The following is a 17,883-nucleotide window of genomic DNA, read 5'->3' as shown; positions in this document are numbered from 1 at the left end:
AGAAATGAGAGGAAGGGGGAACTGGAAGAGAACGGAGCTCAGGCTGCTGAGGGCCAAGACTGTCCCGCAGACAGTGGTGCACCTGCAGCATTTCCTCTGTGTTCTGCAATGCCCTGACAGAGAAGCAGGCTCCTGATGGAAGAGAGGCGCAGTGGAGCCTTATTACAGCTGCAGTGAAAAGTAAGAGTGTGGCTCCCACCACAACTGCATGCAAAATCTAGCTTTTCCTAGAGAAGTGGGCTAGGCTGACAACTTTATCTCTGGACAAAGATTGACCAACCAGTGCAGCACATCCACATGGAAACATCCCTGCTGGCTACCCATCAGGTCAGAAAAAACAAGATTATCTGTGGACTAGCAAGCAAAATCAATTCACAATTTTGTTCTGTGTTAAGATATGAATACACCACTAGTTAAGAAATTCCAAAAATTCTCCAACTGAAGGTGCTGGGAAAAATGGTGAAGGAAAAATATTAATTAATAATTAATGCTTCTAGCACAAAGTTTTTACATTTACTCTTAACTTTCTATCTTCTCACTTTTACTACCTATTTACCTCCACAGAATGGATGCAAAAAGATTTCCATCAGCACATTTAATGAAAAACATTTCTTTCAAGCAAGGCACAAAATTTCAATTTATTTAATTTGATTAATCCCAATTTTTTGTTTTACATTAAGTACAAAAAAACAGCTTGAACGTAGGTGTAAATACAATTCCACAAAGTAGTTCAGTGAGATTTAAAATCATATCCAGAACTGTAAAGCACAATTAAAAGCAGCCCAGGATATACAGATTGCTTACCATAACTGCTGAAAGAGCTCATGATGTATCAACATATTTAACGACCTCCAGCAATAAGTTATCTCCTTTCTAATCTTTCATTTAAAATGCATTTACCAATTCTGTACCTAACAAACAAAGCACTGAAGAATGAGAAGTGCAGGTAAGTTTTACTCAAGCAGAGGCCTAACTTAAACACATACACAATCAAAAATTAAACAACAGAACAATGACCTCAATATTTTGAGCATGTCTAAGAACATAAATGCTAAGATAATACAGAAAAATAGCCACAGGCTCCAAGACTTATGTACTTCTCAAAGAACATATGGTGTACTGTAGCTGCCTGAAATATTTTAACAATTATAGAAAATTGTATCTCCGGGTTTGGTACGTTTGTGTTTTCTAGATGACAACATACATTTAAGACAACCATCAGCTTATTTACAGTTAGAAGCTTATTCCTTTTAAAATCTGTATTAAAAAAATCAGTTTTGGCACTATCCCTAAGGCAATGGATGATATGTACCTAAGATAGCAAATCACATAATGAAAGGATAACCAGAAGAAAAACATCTTTAACTTAAACTGTGAGGCTATAATTAAAGAGAAAATTAAAGAATCAGGACTCCTAAGTCACTAAAACGCCCTATCCAAAATACTGAAGATTCTTGCTATATGCAACAGGAAATTGCTTCAATTTCTGAAGTCCCTGTGCCTTGTTTTGTGGGAGAACCCAATATTTCTATGGTTATTAAGTTGTCCATCTAGTTTTATTACCAGAAAATAGCAAAAAGTTAAAGGAGAACATGAACTTATGTTTTAAGTAAGCAGAAAAAACATTACTCTGAAGTCTAGCCTTTGCTAACTGTCTATTTAAAAAACCCCAAAGGTAACTTTTCCATTCACTCCACTGAGTAAAGACCACAGCATCAAATTTTTTTATTGATATGAATAGTTTTAACAACTTCCTTTTTGCACTTCCATCAGCTTCAGTGATAACTGACCCTTAAACATTTATTTCCCAGTGCTGCCACATTTCCACTGCAAAGACAGTAAGCCTAGATTTCATAAACTGTGGATTTCATTTAAATTTTAAAATAATCTTTGCATTTATCCTAAATTTATAAAAAGATTATTTTTCAAAACTTAAGGCAAAAAACAAGTTTATTGGTTATGTTTCTTTAAGTCTGAGAAGGTCTATGAGGCTGTTTAAATATCAAAAAAGCTAATGCCATATACAGTATTACCAACAAAAACAAAGAATAAGGCAGCATGCACCCTTAAGATGAAAAGAAAATTTAATTTTACAAGATGTTTAAATAATCCAAAGGCAAAAAGTGTCTGTCTCCTCTAAGAGTATCTTCATAAAACAAGGAAATTTTAGAGGAATGTTTTAGAGGACATCAAGTTACTAAAATATTCCGTTCAACGTTTATACAAATACATTACTACAATTGTAAGTTTACATACAATCAACTGACATCTCAGTGTTAACTAATTACTTAAATTTACAAGACAAACATAAATAAAGCTGTTAAAACAGGCAAGTACAGTACTGATCTATCATTCAGCACAATGCATTTTGTACTTCTTTCACCTTGAAAAGAATCAGATTAGAATTGTGCGAAGTCAATCTCCAAACCTAAAAATAAAATAAAAGAGAATTAAGTATATCTATGCAGGTTTTACACAGCATGGGTATATTCCAAATGTTTAAGTCCTGTTTTCAGGCATGTAATTTACCATTTAACAACCTTTTGTCTGTTCTCAGAAGAGGCCACAGTCTTTAAGGTTATTTTTAATAATGACATCAGTTACAGCATCAAAAACAAACTGCACATTTTTTGTGTCTGTGGCACATGTGAAGTGAGTGTAGATTTCCTTTGTGTCTTTTCTCTTGTTCAGATCTTCAAACTGACACTGAATGTAAGCAGCTGCTTCTTCATAAGTGTTTGACCCTAGAAAAAGAAAATTGCTCAGTAAGCAGGTTTCCAACAGAGGAAGAACAAGATGCACACTTATCTGTGAAGCAACTGGTTCTTTGGAAACAGTTTACCTAAACCTGAAGAAGAGTAATTCCACAGCCATTGCTTTAAGATAGCACTAAAAAAACCTTTTGGATGCATTTGTAAGAATAAAAACTTAGCAACCAATTCAGTTCCAGGTGCAGGAATAGTCTTTCCATTTACTTCAGTGCCGGAGGAACAAGTCATTAATGACCCGTCACTTTGCTAGATAAGGATATTTTGTTTCCTTCATTCAAGTTATGTGCTTTCAAATTTTATGTTTTTAAAAGTTTTGGGGTTTTCCCACACTCAAAAGACACTTGGCATACACATTTTTCCTAAGCTTTTTACCTCCAACATGCTATTTTCTCTACAATGCAGTAGTCTGAAGTTACAGTGAAAATTACACATAAAAATGCTGACCTGTTACATGAATTCATTCTCCTTTGCTATGTATATCCTGAATAAGCCACATGTCAAAATGTATGTACACTCCCTGTTCAAAAAATTCTCATGTATCTCAGGAATTCCTACTTATATCAAAGTACAAAAGTAAGAGAACATCAGAAATAAAAATGGGCTAAATAAACGAGCCTCAATAGTTGCAGCAGTAACATATAAATGCTATCAGTGGACCAGCATTATTTCATCTGGATAAAAAGACTTAAGCACTATTTTATTTGTGATCCATAAAAAGAACTCCCCATCTTAAACCTTAGGTCATATAAATATTTTAGATGCCTAGAGTCATACAGCTCCTCATGATCTGTGCATCAAAAATTATGTATTTAACAAAAAACCCCCTTGACATCTGCACACCCCTCCAATACCTGCATACTCAGGGTAGCAAATAGTGAGAGGACTTCTTTTGATTTTTTCTTCAAAAAGATCTTTCTTGTTCAGGAACAGAATAATAGAAGTGTCTGTGAACCATTTATTGTTGCAGATACTGTCAAACAATTTCATGCTCTCATGCATCCGATTCTGTAATTGAAAAAAAACCCAGTCACTTTGTATTTTATCAGACTTCAGTAGTAAAATCAGGATACATATTTTTGATTAGTTACAAATGAACCAGTTACAAATCTTAGTTTTTAGCAAACAAAATCATATTTTACTGCAGGGAAATAGAGAGGCCAAGACTACCACAAAGATCACTTCCACCAGCAGGGTTTAAGCAAGTACTTTTTCTCATTTCCAGGTTTAAGTTTTTAATATTACAGAAATTTTTAGTGTTTTTTGACATTTTGCAGTACAGATATTCTACAAGAATTGCTGAGTTACCTGAATTTGTCTTAACACTGATTAGATCTCCTGGAAATTGAAAATAAATTCTGCACCTAGCTGATATTCCAGAATAAGGAAAAAAGTTCTACAAAACTAGAAAATCAAGTAAGCAGGTATTTTAACTCTTACCATAATATTTAACTCTGTAGAAAAATTATCCAACATGTAAGTACTTTGGCCAAGTTCCAGTCATTTAAGTAGCAGGATACTAGCTATGACCTTCTTTGACTACATTTGACTTGAAAGGTTTTCTTATTTCTCTGTCCTCCCCAAATTATATTTTATAGAATGTTGCAGGAAGAGCACAAGAGTCTGTTAATGATTCACACATAAGACGTAAGCATCACTTCAGATGACTCAAGACAGTAAAATGCCCCCTGGGCACAGTGACACAGAAGGAGTAAACTCTTGAAAGAGGAGAAAGGAGCCAAGGGTGTTGGAAAGGAAAAGGAAGAGAAATATTTCTGAAACTATGACAAGAGACTGGAGAAACACAGTTAGAAAGAAACAAAAACTGAAGACTGAGGAAGGAAAGGAAAACAAAATGTAGTAAAGCAGATACAGGTAAGTAAAAAAATTTCTTTCCATGTACTTCTAGCATCCATAAAGAGACTAAAATGTGTATTACTGACAATGAATCCTCATTAATTTATGGCTCCTATAAAACATAAGAAGTGTAGCTAAAAGAATATTTATCTTTTAATATTCCTTCTGAGAATATGAGGAAATACTCTGGAACCCAAAAGCATGACTTGCATCACGATTTCACTCATTTCACTGAGAAAGCACAAACCCCATACATCTTATAAAGCAGTAATACTTCAAAAGACCCATTTATAGCTCTCCTTCCAAGCTTAGCTTCTATCCAACAACTATTCCCTTCTTCAACATTAGGGTACTTGCCATTTCCTCGTCTTCAGCCAAGACCAAGTCATAATCACTTAGTGCCACACAAAAAATAATTGCTGTAACACCCTCAAAACAATGAATCCACTTCTTCCGCTCTGATCTCTGGCCTCCAACATCAAACATTCTGCAAAACAGAAGTACAAAGTAGGGAATGAACTTTGGAATTTCTAGCTTTCTGAACATTAACCAGTAAAATCTGGAATTATCAGCTGTGTAAGTCTGAGAACAACATCTTAAAAAGAAAGCAAAAATCCCTGTATCCCTGTATTAATTACTATTTTTCTCAGTATAAACCTCAATTTTAATAAAGCCTTAAAAGTCTTCTTATACATTTTAGAGAACACGAGAATGTATGATGTGAAAGATAAACAAAATTAATTATTTACAATATTATATTTCATTAACAAAGTTAATTATAACCTGTATAAAATAAAGAGTTAGCTTTACTAAAAAGTCTAAAATGATAAAAGATACTGATCAACAACATGGACTCTCATTCCTGGTGAGTTTTAGCTCCTCTCTTTTCTAAATCAAATTACAACTTAAATCTAGTCTTCAACTGGCCATGTTTAAATAGGCTATTTTTTTAAGAGATTATCTTAGAAGACAAAATAAGCATTAACATAGTAAAAATAACCATCATTTTCTCTCTAATAAATGCATTTTCTGGAAATGCAATTAGGTCTCACATATGACACACTTACTGAAGCTGACTTGTACTTTTTACTATCCCCCTTTCCTGTTTTCCTTGAGCTGTAACCTTTCAAGGGCAGCACAGGTAAAAAATCCCACCGACTTAATGTTAGTGCACTACACAAACCCTGTAAATTGCACTTGAAGGGATTCAATTACAGTTGGTATTTTTAGGTATCTTAGTGTTCCAAGTTGGTAGATATTAATTTGAAAAACAAACACAGTAAAAGTAAGTAGAGAAGGAAACAAATTGGAAAAAAAAGAAAGAGCCTTTGCTTACTCATGGAAAACTGTCAGAAACACTGTAACCTCTGACAAGGTCTTCTACTTGGGTGAACAACTGCCAAGTGACAATGCTCACTGTCCTTTTAATATTCTACACTGAGATAATGCCATGTTAAAAACACTTGAAAGATTATTTCTGATGAAAAAAAGGAAAGATATTCCTGCTCCTTACCTTCAGAAATATATTTGAAGGGAAGTCTTTGGATATCACCCTATACAAATGTAAGCCAGCCACCTACTACTCCTACTTAGTTCTCCAACTATCAGCAATGGCTGTACCCATAGAAGATATGTTTATACTTGTATACCTTAATAATGAATCCCTTAAATTTTAGTAATTACTCCTGTCAATTTTAATGCTATGCTTTATAACTTTATACTGAGACCTGAATTTCCATAAGAATTAACACTTGTACAAAAAAAGTATTATTTGAACACAAAAGTAGTAAATAATCAGACTCAGCTTTTGGACTAGTCTAAAGAAACAGGATGAAGATGACTTGGTATTTGCATTTTGGTTTGAACCAATAATCAAAGCTATGCTAAGTGCTTTATAGAGAAGACTGAATTGAGGCTCAATCTGAAAGAATCTAAACACACACAGCAGAACAGGAAAGAAAAGATCATGAAAAAAAATGATCCTGTGCAGCTAGTCATACTTCTGTACCCTTGTCTTGGTATAATCGAGCCTTTCATGCCTTTGCTTCATCTTAAAAGCTCTTTTCAAGGTTATGTAAGAGTGTACTTCAAGCCCTCCCAATAACTCATTAAGCCTATTGCCTAAGGCACAGGTACAGGTGTTTGAATGTACAACATTACAGCTAAATGATTCCACAGGCCTGGCTCAGAGACACATTTTACAGAAGTGTAACCATATGGTCCTTGTAACAGTCCCAATAATCTGTACAGACCGGACCCATCTATAATAGGGAACAAGAAACATTAGAAAGTGAGAAGATAGAGAGGTCCTGAGAATACTGAAGTCCTCTCTTGAGACTTGGCTAAGGACTACTCTCCTTATGTTTGCAAGAGATTCATTACCATTTATCAGCTATTCTTTTGTGGATTAATACAATTTTTGTTTTCTTAAACCCTAAAACAAGGAAACAAAACAGATTTCCACAGTACTGATGGTCCTGAAGTATCCATATTTCAGTATTTGCTGTGCATTTCCATGAGAAAAAGTATTTTCCATGAAGATACTAAGCAAATTTATAATATAGACATGCTGACAACAATTTCTGCATATTTAATGTGTGTTTTACTGAGTTTTCTTCACATTCTTCCTCATCAGTAGGAAGCAGTGTACTATACTATGATGGCTAACACTATCTTGTGTTTTCACCTTGAATGCTGCACATGAGTCAGGGCAAATGTTTTACAAGAGCACGTTGTGAGAGGACAAGGGGGAATGACTTCAAAGAGAAAGAGCATAGGTTTAGATTAGGTATTAGGAAGAAATCCTTTACTGTGAGGGTGGTGAGGCACTGGAACAGGCTGCCCAGGGAAGTTATGGATGTCCCACCCCTGGTAGTGTTCAGGGCCAGGTTGGATGGGACCTTGAGCAAACTGGTCTAGTGGAAGGCATTCCTGTCCACTGTAGAGGGGTTAGAACTAGATGTTCTTTAAGGTCCCTTCCAACCCAAACCATTCTATGATTCTATGTCTTTAGACATAAAATGCTCAGAATATTAACATCACTTTATAAATCCCACACCACACAAAACATAAGTTTTTCATCTCTAAACTACTACCTTAAAGTACAGCACATATTTGAATTCAGCTCTTCAGGAAAATGGATTTACTCTTTCATACAACACCAGCAAACTCTTATAAGCCTCCAGTTCTCCAATGGAATTTAAAACAAGAATCCAATAGAACAGCTATTTAACATGGCAAAAAATGCAATATTTCGTTTTGAGATTTAATTTATATCAAAAGTATCCTTAGAAAACATTTTCAATAAAACCAAAACATTTATCAGAGTTCCAACAACTCTCACACGCCTTTTTTTTTTCCCCATAAAAAATGGGGGCAGGGGAAATAAACTTGTGATTAGACAAATTTGTTAAATTACACCATTGAGTGCCTTATTCTATAATTTTACAGGAACTTTGATGGATAGATAACCATGCAGCATGATTTACATACTTAAAGTGAAGATCTTTGAAAGTAAAGTGAGTTTCCACTATTCCTGTAGTTTTCACTCTAGTCCTGAGAACGTCCTGTTGAGTTGGAATGTAGCTGGTTTGTGCTATCCTGTCCAAGTCATTCAAGTAACTAAAGGTAAAAATAAACACTGCTTTCAGTTATTCATAAAACAGCAACAAAATAATTACAAAAAAATTACAGAAGTTCTAGGTCCATTCATTACATTGTGCTTGAATTTTATAAATTAGTTTTCTCTGAGACACAAAAGACACAGTATTCCAAATTTCCAAGTTTTTTCAAAATAAGCTTTAGACACACAACGAAATTTCATCCTAGATGAAAGAAAACTTAGGCAATTTATTCCACTGCAAAGAATTTTTCCTTTGCAATTCCAAAATGCAAACATGGTTCCATATACATCAGTGTTATTTGCACTAATTAGAACATCTTCATCTTCGTAACCTACTGAACTGCAGATTACATTGAACCATAAACAAAGCCCAAAACCACTCTATTTGCTAACAGATATGAAAAGAATAACTCAGTGTTTTGCCCAGAATTAATGTGTCTAAAAAAATGCCTAATACATAACAATTAAGTTTCTATCGAGAATTTCTAATTGCACATCTCTTTTACAATTAGCATGCTTTCATTGCCAAAATTCTTGCAACGTAGGCCAAGTCCAGTGTTTCTAAAAACCATACAGCTTACTCATACTTTTCCCATAGTAAACAGGGAACGCATTGTGTTCTATTTTCTGCGTAACAAGAAGTTAACAATTTTACAGATACGTTTATATGGCTAGAAGAACAGTTTTCTTATGAAACTTGAGTTAGAGGTTTCTAAAACAACAAAACAAAACACAGGAGGTTACCACAGGAGACTATGTGAATCTCCAAATGAAGTGCTCCATATGGAAGAAAGTTTACACAAGTGAGAAAAAACTTCAAGCACTACAAAATACTTCAGAATCATAAAGCTTTAAAAAATTGCACTATAAGGCAGTGTCACTGCTATTGCCATGCTTTGCCATCTTGTATTTCCCTCAGTAGACTCTCTTCCTTTACTGACTTACCATTACTTGCTACCACACCATCTTATTTTTGCATTCCTAGTTCCTTAATATTTTCTTACTGAAGTGCCCTAGCATAAAAGATACATTCTAATTGTTTCTTGGCTCAACACATTTACAGTAGAGACCATTAATTAAAAATAAAAACGTAGCAATGTTGAAATAGGACTATTACGAACATGAAAGAGTATCCTTGGTAATACAGATCATGTCATCACATTTTTTGGACACGTTCAGATACTGAAAAGGTACTTAAGTCATGATTTTGTAAGAGAAATGCTATTAAAGCACCTTAGAGCAATTTTTGTCTTCTATAAGGGAGTGAAACACCTGGTCAGAGCATGACAAGTTCCTAATTACACTACACCTCTTCCTTTCCAACCTCAAAGCTTTGCTGCAGCATTTTGACCCAAGTATACACTATCTTTGTTCAGATACTTCTGTGGTTTCCATCTACATAGGAGCAGAATTTGTCAAAAGATGACACCTCATACTGCTTTAGCTACTAGTTAGAAGGCAAAGGGAATCTTGTCTGTCAGACTGTACTTACTAGGCAGCAGAGTCATTGAGCTGGTATTCTCGAGATCTGTTGAAACAGGCTTGAACCCCGCTGTCTTTCCACAGTCTCTTGATAACTCCAGCAAGCTCTGAAGTCATAAATCCTTCTTCTGCTGCTCCAGCCAACACAAAGAGCTGACGAGCATCATCCTTCAGGGTGTAAACACAAGGTGAAGAGAGAAATATTGAGAACCACAACAGAAGTATTATCACCTAAGAACTATATTCAGCAAATGCATTCCTGAACTTGGTAAATGTGAATGTAACCAAACAAAAAAATGTGAATGAAAACAATTAATTTCAGTATTCTGCATTGGATATTAATTCCCACATTTTTCAACAACAAAGACTACAAAATCAAATTTCTCATTAGCTGATAAAGCTTCTCCTCGTCTGTTTATAACTTGAGCTAAGTTTTTGTAAACAGGAGTAGTAACATATTTTGTGTTCAAACCTAAAGTTAACCATATTTGCTCATAAAATACCACATACTGGATAAAATGGTTACAATACAGACTAGACTCTTCAGAAGTGCAGATGTATATTGAATAACTTAAGAAAACACATTAATTACTTAATTTTAATTAATTACACAACTTCAAAAGTGAGAAATAATCCCTTCTTCCCAAATCATGTATCAGGAATTAGAAAAACACTTCTAAAAACCTTTCCAGATAAATCAGCTACAAATATCCATTGCCTTAATTATTCTACAGAGACCAGGCTTTCCTGCTAACGGAGTATCAAGCAAACATCAAGATTTTTAACAGCAAATGCTGGATTTTAAAACTATACATAATAACTGGCTTTGACAGTGAGGCTAATGGAGTACAAGATGTAAATCCACCATTCCCCTTTTAATAGCATTTGACCAGTTGACCAGTGACATGCAATTTTGACTGAGCAAAGAAACTTAGTATTTTATTTTTTAAAGTACTTCTATTACATTTAGACCTGTAAGGCACTGGAGGAAAGACAGCAGATGGGTACAGGGAAGGTCCACATTAGTACTCTCCTGTGGGTAGCTGCTTGACCTTGGTTATTGGCAGAACATGATCCAATGCCAAGGTACGTCAGCCAGAAAAATCATCTTGGAACTACTACCCACAGCATGTACAGTTTGTCCAGTAATTAAAAGAAAGAGAACAATGCATCTGGAAAGGAGGAAGGAGAAAAGAGACTTAGACACAACAGCTGGGAACTGGAAGTATTTCAAGAAAGAGGAGGATTTAAAAAGGCAACATATAAGGTTATTACAGTAAGTGAAGACACAGATGCAAATCTGTAGAAAAATCTGTCACTTTGCTGTTCAAACACTAAGCTGTGGAAAAAAAAAAAACATTTTCAGGATAAGCACAGAAAGCAGTGATTGTTCTAAAGATACTGTCCACTGTAGACCTAAATAATCAAAGATTGTGTGACCTAACAGGGGAATTGTTTACAGATGGATTGGGTGATACTAAATTTCAGAGGTTGAAAATAAAAGACTTGCAGTCCAGTCAAACCAACACAAACTTGAAGAGATTTAAACACATATATATATACATTTGTAGGTACACATATGAAGAACAGGTATCTGATGTATAATTGAAAGTGTCTTTTGAAAGCTAGAGTAGGTAGGAATCTAAAAGAACATTCGTCAAACAAAAATACTATACATAGACCGGACAAATTGTGGACAAATAATCTAAATTTAATGGATTGCTCTAATAATTACATACAAAACCCAGAGCTGTAAAGATCAAAGGGCTGGAAAGTCAGATCTCAGGGACTTTAACTTGAACACTATGCCTGCATAAAAAAAAACCTGAATGACAATTCTGGTCTTGAATATTGCTCGTGGATGCAAATGCAACTACAACTCAAATGCAGCAAATCTTTAAGAAGAGACAATATATTAAGACAGATGATGAAAACAGGTTAGAAACTGACAGTTTTGTCACAAAAGATGATGACATTTCATACCTAAGATGGTCTGACTTTTATGTATCTCTATATGCTCTCAAACAGGGGGGCGGGGAAAGAGAAGGTAGAACAAGAGAACTGATTTCAGCTTTTTAAAAGGCCAAACATTAAAATAAAAAATGGTCTCTGTTACCCCATTCTCCTTTTGCTAAAGATGGCATACCAAAGACACCACAAGCGAGGCAGTATGCAATGATCAAGTCCTATTTTCATTATCAATCAATACTAGATACTTTCCTTCAGTTACACTGAAATGGGGCAGCTTCCTCTACAGGCGTCACTCTTTTTAATCCGATTGCATACATGAAGTAATGTAAAAAAACTAATTTAACTATCTCTCTAACTAGTACTAGTCTGACATTCAGAAAGTGGTCTATAGTCCTTTGAAGCACATTTACTAAATGCCTCTCAAAACACAGTTTCTACTTAAACTGTCCGGAAGCACAGAGGAACATACACCATACTTACAACTGACCATTACTGAAGCTGCTGGTGTTATCTGTGCTCCCTTGATTCAATAACTTGAAAAAAGAGAACATTCAACTCACTGCTCTACCATTAGTCTTATGACAGAAATAAAAGTATATGGTTTTAAAAGAAACCTTACCCCATTTAGAGTAAAACCCTCAGAAAATAACCTCAGAAATTTAAGGAAAATAATCTGAATATAACAGTTTACACCAGCAGATACAATTTTGAGCTTCTTTTTCCCACCAAAAGGCAATAACGTTAAAACAAAATAGGATAAAATTGAAAATAATTGACATATAAACATACTAGTACTAACAACCAGTGCTAATGTTCCATAGCAATGTTGCTCTGGAAAAAAAAATAATTTGGACCTCCAAGATGTGACTAAGTACAAAGGGATGGACAACAATTTTAAGATCATTCCCGACAGACGTTTGCCTCATCATTTTTATAGCTCTCTGAAGTTGAGAAACTCAGATGACTTAAAACTGACATAATATATAAGATAGCCCTCAAAATCATCTTGTTAGTCATTTTATCTGCTAGCACCTAAATTTACTCCTCCTCCATTTTCTTTTACTATGCATTTAGTAACATAAGTCTACCATCTGCCTCTTTCCAACATTAACTGCCAGACTCCAGAGAGGACTGCACAAACACTGAACTAACAAGCAGTGAAATACTGTCAGTGCTCTGGAAAACTTTGGTCGTAAGGGCAGACTACAGCAAACATGAGAGCAAACATAGAGATGAATAACCAATGAAATTGAAGCTTTTACTAGTTATGCTTACAGCTGAAGAGACATCAGGTAGAACTAACATATGTACATAAAATAATGGCTGTAATTGGCTGTCAGTCAGATTTCGACTTCAGATACAACTTTATGACTCACTATACATAATCTTACAAATGTCTTCCTTATGGCAACCATACATACTGCATTTCACAAGGTTACTGAATGAATACTCTCTAACATTTACTAATTGCTTTTCAAGCAACTAATAAAATCTTGAATACAAGACTGTCAAGAATGAAGAATCCACATACTGTTTCTTATTTTTAAAGACCCTCCTCTCCTCCCAAACTGTAATTCCACCTTAAAGTGATAGAAAGAATTTATGACAAAATATGCCTCTTATTTCAATACCCGAAGAGCAAAACCCTTCCTCCATCTCTCCTGAGAGACAGCCACAATGTGGCAAGTTCCAGCTTCAAAACTGGTACTGGCAAGCATTCCACATTGTGACACTGACTTCTAAGGGGAGGAGATAAAAGCATACAACCTGAATCAAGTTTAACTGCTATTCAGACTAACAAGTTTGGGCATCAATTTCAGCACTGCAGCACAGACTGTATAGACTCTTGTAACAAGACAACAAGTAAAACCATGTAAACCGAGCATTTTACGGAGATAGACCAAGCATCTCCCTGCCTGACCACACATGGACATAACCAGGGTCACCACAGGTAAGAGCATAGGGTTAGGACTGGAGATACCAATAGGTGGAATGGCAAATAAACTCATCAGAGCTTTGCATGTGGGACATTAGATGAAATAAGATGGAAAAGGCGCAGAAAAGCTTAGGAAAAGGTCTCATTTCTTGGGAAAAATCCCAAAATTGGTATAATGAAAAAATGGAATCCCAGCAGTAGGTCCATGCCCATGTCTCTTTGAGCAAAATAGAAGTCCTCAACACTGGAAATCAGTATGAAACAGGATCGAGCTCAGATGCTGGCAACGTTTCAGGCACTGCTGTGTCTATGACCTAATAGAGAAGTGCAGACAGTACAGTGCAGAAGTAGCTAGATGCCTCCCTATTTAAGCTGTTTTTTTTAAAAGTATTTTTTAAGGAATGTGAAGATGTCTAACTTAAATGACCTACCTAATAACCCACAAGTCTATACAAATAGAGACATGACTGTGGACTCCGTAAGACCCAGATGTTTAGTTCTCCAAATTTAGACAGGATTTGGAAAATACTATCTAAACCAAATAGTTGTTGTGAATCAACCCAGGGCTGATTTCTCCACAGGTCACCTTGCCATGTAAAGACCAAAAGCATTTAGTTTTCACTGTATCTTACAAAGATTTCTGAAGGAAATAGTATGGATATGTCAGCTGTATGTCTGTGTATGTACTTCAATACTCACAGCCCTGATTGGATCACCAAAATCTATCTTCAACCTCCCCATTGCTCTAATGATAGCAATAATGGACTGAATGGTGTTACTGTAGACAACAGCTTTGTACTGTTTACATTCTTCTTCTGAATAACCAGCTTCATGGATAATCCTATGGAAGAAAAAAAAAATAAATTCTCTAATAAAATTAAAAAATATTTCTCTATCACAGTATTTTGCCACACTTACTTCATTTGCTTGACAATTGTGCTTTTCCCCGATTCACCAGCTCCTGAAAAATAAATGCGTGAAAATTCAACATTAGACTTTTACTATTCTTTGAAAATACATTTTGATTCTACACTTCATGTATCTAACCAATATAAGTACCTTCAATAGGTAAAAGAACACATTACAAACTGATTTTTAATATAGAAATGCATCTTCAGCAGAAAATTTCAAAATCAAGCCATTTTAAGAACAAATCTCAGTTCTAAAAAGTCTCTTCTTTTACCAGAAGTGAGCATAATCTTCACACAGTCTGCTCGTGTTTCTAATGCGAACAGATGATAAATTGCTCAACTTCAAAGGGATCTGAAGCTTAATTCTTCCAACTGCCTTTTTAATCAAAACCTAACCAAAATCCATTCTTCACACTGTATTAATGGTCTCCCATGTTGCAAATGAACGCCTTAAACTCTTCAAGGCTTTAGTCCTTGTAACCCTCTTTTGACCCTTGCACGAATAAACCAAGTCAGCTTACTTTTTGTTAAAACAGATGGCATGAGGTTTGCCAGTCAACCTGCTATAATTTTTAGTGTTTAACAAAAACAAAACAAAACAAAAGCTATGTCAGAAAAACAGTATCTCTGTCAACAGATAGGGAAAAAGATGCAGTTTTTGCTACCTCAACAATCTATCTTTAGTCTGCTTCTTTCTGTAAAAAATACATGGAACTCTTAGAGCTGCAGTCTAATCCCTTTAGATAGCACGCTCCCAGTTTGCCTCGACTTGTGCTGAATTCTCCTTCTCAAAGATCCCCTTTCTCAGTACAGCTCTGCACAAGTGAGCATAATCTTCATACAGTCTACAGGTATTTCTAATGCAAAGAGATCACCCATTGTCCAATTCCAATATAACCAAAGAAAACTCTGACCACAAAATAGCACTGATAAAGGCTGTACTTATTCATCGCCAAAAAAGGGCAAGAACCTGAAGCATGACAGTCAACCTCATCTTGGACAAAGTAAGGTTACTGAGAATTGCCAACATGCACTTAGTAAGTTTTCATGAGGAAACAGGTGGGTTTGGGGGTGAAGGACACTAAAAGATGTAATTTACTTTGAATCTAAAAAGGCTTCTGATGCCACCTCCCACAGCATCTCTTGTACCAAGCTAGGTAAGTACCAACTTTGGGGTGTCTGAAAATCTGCCCAGACAGCCACACTTAAAGGCTTGTGTCAGTGGCTCAAAAATCTAACTGAAATGCATTTAGACAGTCTCCAGGAGACGATTCTGGGCTAATACAGTTTAGCATCTTCACCAATGACCTGAAAGCGAAGGCAAAAGGCATTAACATCAGTTTGCAGCTGGTATCAGCCCAGAAGGCCAGGAAGTAGTTACAGTGTTAGAGAACAGAGGTGCTATTCAAAAGTCCTCAACATGCTAGAGGACTGAGCTGAGGAATCTCATGACAGTGAACAGAGACAATTGTGAAGTCCTGCAAGTGGCACAGAATAACACATCCAACACTTCAGATTTGGGACTAATGGGTTAGGAAAATTGTGAGGTTCAACAAACTCAAGAGTCAGCAGTGGGCCCTTGTGCTGATGAAGGTCAACCACATTCCAGGCTGCTGCACTGTGTCTGTCTGGAACAGTTAACTCTCTTCACAGCAGTCCTTATGGTGCTGTACTTTAGATTTGTAGCTAAACCAGTGTTGGTAACACTCATTAGTAAGAGAAACCAATAGTTCTCTTGTTGCTGAAAAATGCATGAGCAGCATCAAGGCATTTTCTCTTTTCCACCACGTCCCCACCCCTAGTGAGCAGGCTGGGTGTGGACAAGATGTTGAGAAGGGACGCTGTCAGGACAGCCAAAGTCAACCAAAGGGATATTCCATACACCACGATGCCATGCTCAGCAGTAAAAACTCAGGGAAGGGAGAAGGAGGGGTAGTCATTTGTTGTTACAGTGTTTGTCTAAACCTTTTTTTGTTACAACCTTTGGAAGTGTGGTTATGGTTAAGGGTCTGGGGCACAACTCATATAAGGAGCAGCTGACGAAGCCAGGGTTTTTTAACCTGGAGAAAAGGAGGTTCAGGGGAGACCTCAACACTCTCTACAACTACCTCAAAGGAGGTTGTAGCCAGGTGTGGTCAATGTCATCTCCCAGGTAATAAGCAACAGAACAATAGTAAATGGCCTCAGGCTGCACCAGGAGAGGTTAAGACTGGCTATTAGGAAAAATGTCTTCATCAAAAGGGTTGTCAAGTATTGAAACAGGCTGCCCAGGGAAGTGGTGGAGTCACCATCCCTGGAGGTATTTAAAAACTCTAGATCTGGTACCTCGGGACATGGTTTAGTGGTGGACTTGGCAGTGCTGGGTTAATGGTTGGGCACAATAACATTATAAGCTTTTTCCAAACTAAACAATTCCTTGATTCTTTTCACACAACCATTATGCATGCCAAGGCCCTGCTTTCCATGAGGTGGCCAAACACCTGCCTCCCAGTGAGAAGGAAGGAATTAATTCTCCTTTTTGCTTTGCTAGTGTGTGCAAGCTGTGGCTTTCCCTATTAAAACATCATTATCTTGTCCATGAGTCTTCTTGCCTTCCTTCTACTCTTTCCTTATCCCAAGGGAGAGGAGAGTGATCACACAGCTGTGTGGGTGTTTGGGTTTACCCTGGCCAACAGCTTCCACTGCTGCAGTGGCAAATGTGCAGACAAGTCAAAGGACGCTGCTCTTCCCCAGCAGGCACCATTCATTAAGCTGTATCCGAGCACTGTATACAATCCTCCCCCTTGGTGCCCAGTAAATGAGATACTGATAAACTAGATAAAAAACAGTTAAAGGTCACTTAGTTGTTTAGATGACACATGACATTCAAGCAAAACCTACAAGGAACTGGGCATTTTAATCCTACAAATATTGGGATGATGGGAAAAGATGATCTGTAAGCTTCTGTCCTTTCCATAACATAAGACAGCTTAAAGCAGAAGTAAACTTGTCAGACGTACACAACAAAGAGACGTGAGGCAATCAAGAACCTCTAGCACAGGCAATTTCACAGAGATATATGGGAAGGGCATGCAGGGAACCTATTCCATGGAAGAGGTTGTACTGCACAGAGAGGAGGTAGAAACTCAGCCTTGGAGATCTTCAAGATTCAACTGGACAAGCCTCTGAGCAATCTTACCTATTTTAATGTTAGCCTGGCTTTGAGCCAAGGGCTAAACTAGATGACCTCTAAGAGGTTTCTTCCAACTTAAAGTATTGAATTTCTGTATAACAGACTATCTCTATACTTGAATACTGTACAGTGATGCTTTTAGGATATTCCTCTTATGAAATAAA

General features: G+C 36.4%; 1 protein-coding gene across 3 annotated transcripts in view; it reads right to left on the bottom strand.

The window, feature by feature from the left end:
* Positions 1-1,701: 1,701 nt before the first annotated feature.
* The window catches only part of GNAI1 (G protein subunit alpha i1), a 32,108-nt gene continuing 15,926 nt past the window's right edge, over positions 1,702-17,883 (bottom strand). The window contains exons 2-9 of one of the 3 annotated variants that reach the window (XM_042018460.1): positions 14,555-14,597; positions 14,336-14,477; positions 9,740-9,897; positions 8,118-8,246; positions 4,983-5,112; positions 3,623-3,776; positions 2,530-2,744; positions 1,702-2,428 (exon numbers count right to left, since the gene is read on the bottom strand). In XM_042018460.1, coding sequence (XP_041874394.1) covers positions 2,554-2,744; positions 3,623-3,776; positions 4,983-5,112; positions 8,118-8,246; positions 9,740-9,897; positions 14,336-14,477; positions 14,555-14,597 — 947 coding nt within the window. In that variant the 3' untranslated portion in view covers positions 1,702-2,428; positions 2,530-2,553. Of the gene's footprint in view, positions 2,745-3,622; positions 3,777-4,982; positions 5,113-8,117; positions 8,247-9,739; positions 9,898-14,335; positions 14,478-14,554; positions 14,598-17,883 lie in introns of all 3 variants that reach the window. The other 2 variants (XM_042018461.1, XM_042018459.1) reach the window with 2 other exon arrangements.

Source organism: Corvus kubaryi, unplaced genomic scaffold (assembly GCF_017639235.1).
Source record: "Corvus kubaryi isolate FWS band 111438036 unplaced genomic scaffold, C.kubaryi_AGA036_p1.0 137, whole genome shotgun sequence".
Classification (NCBI taxonomy): Eukaryota; Metazoa; Chordata; class Aves; order Passeriformes; family Corvidae; genus Corvus; species Corvus kubaryi.
Note: the sequence above shows the minus strand (reverse complement) of the source record. Positions and strands in the feature narration are given on the sequence as shown.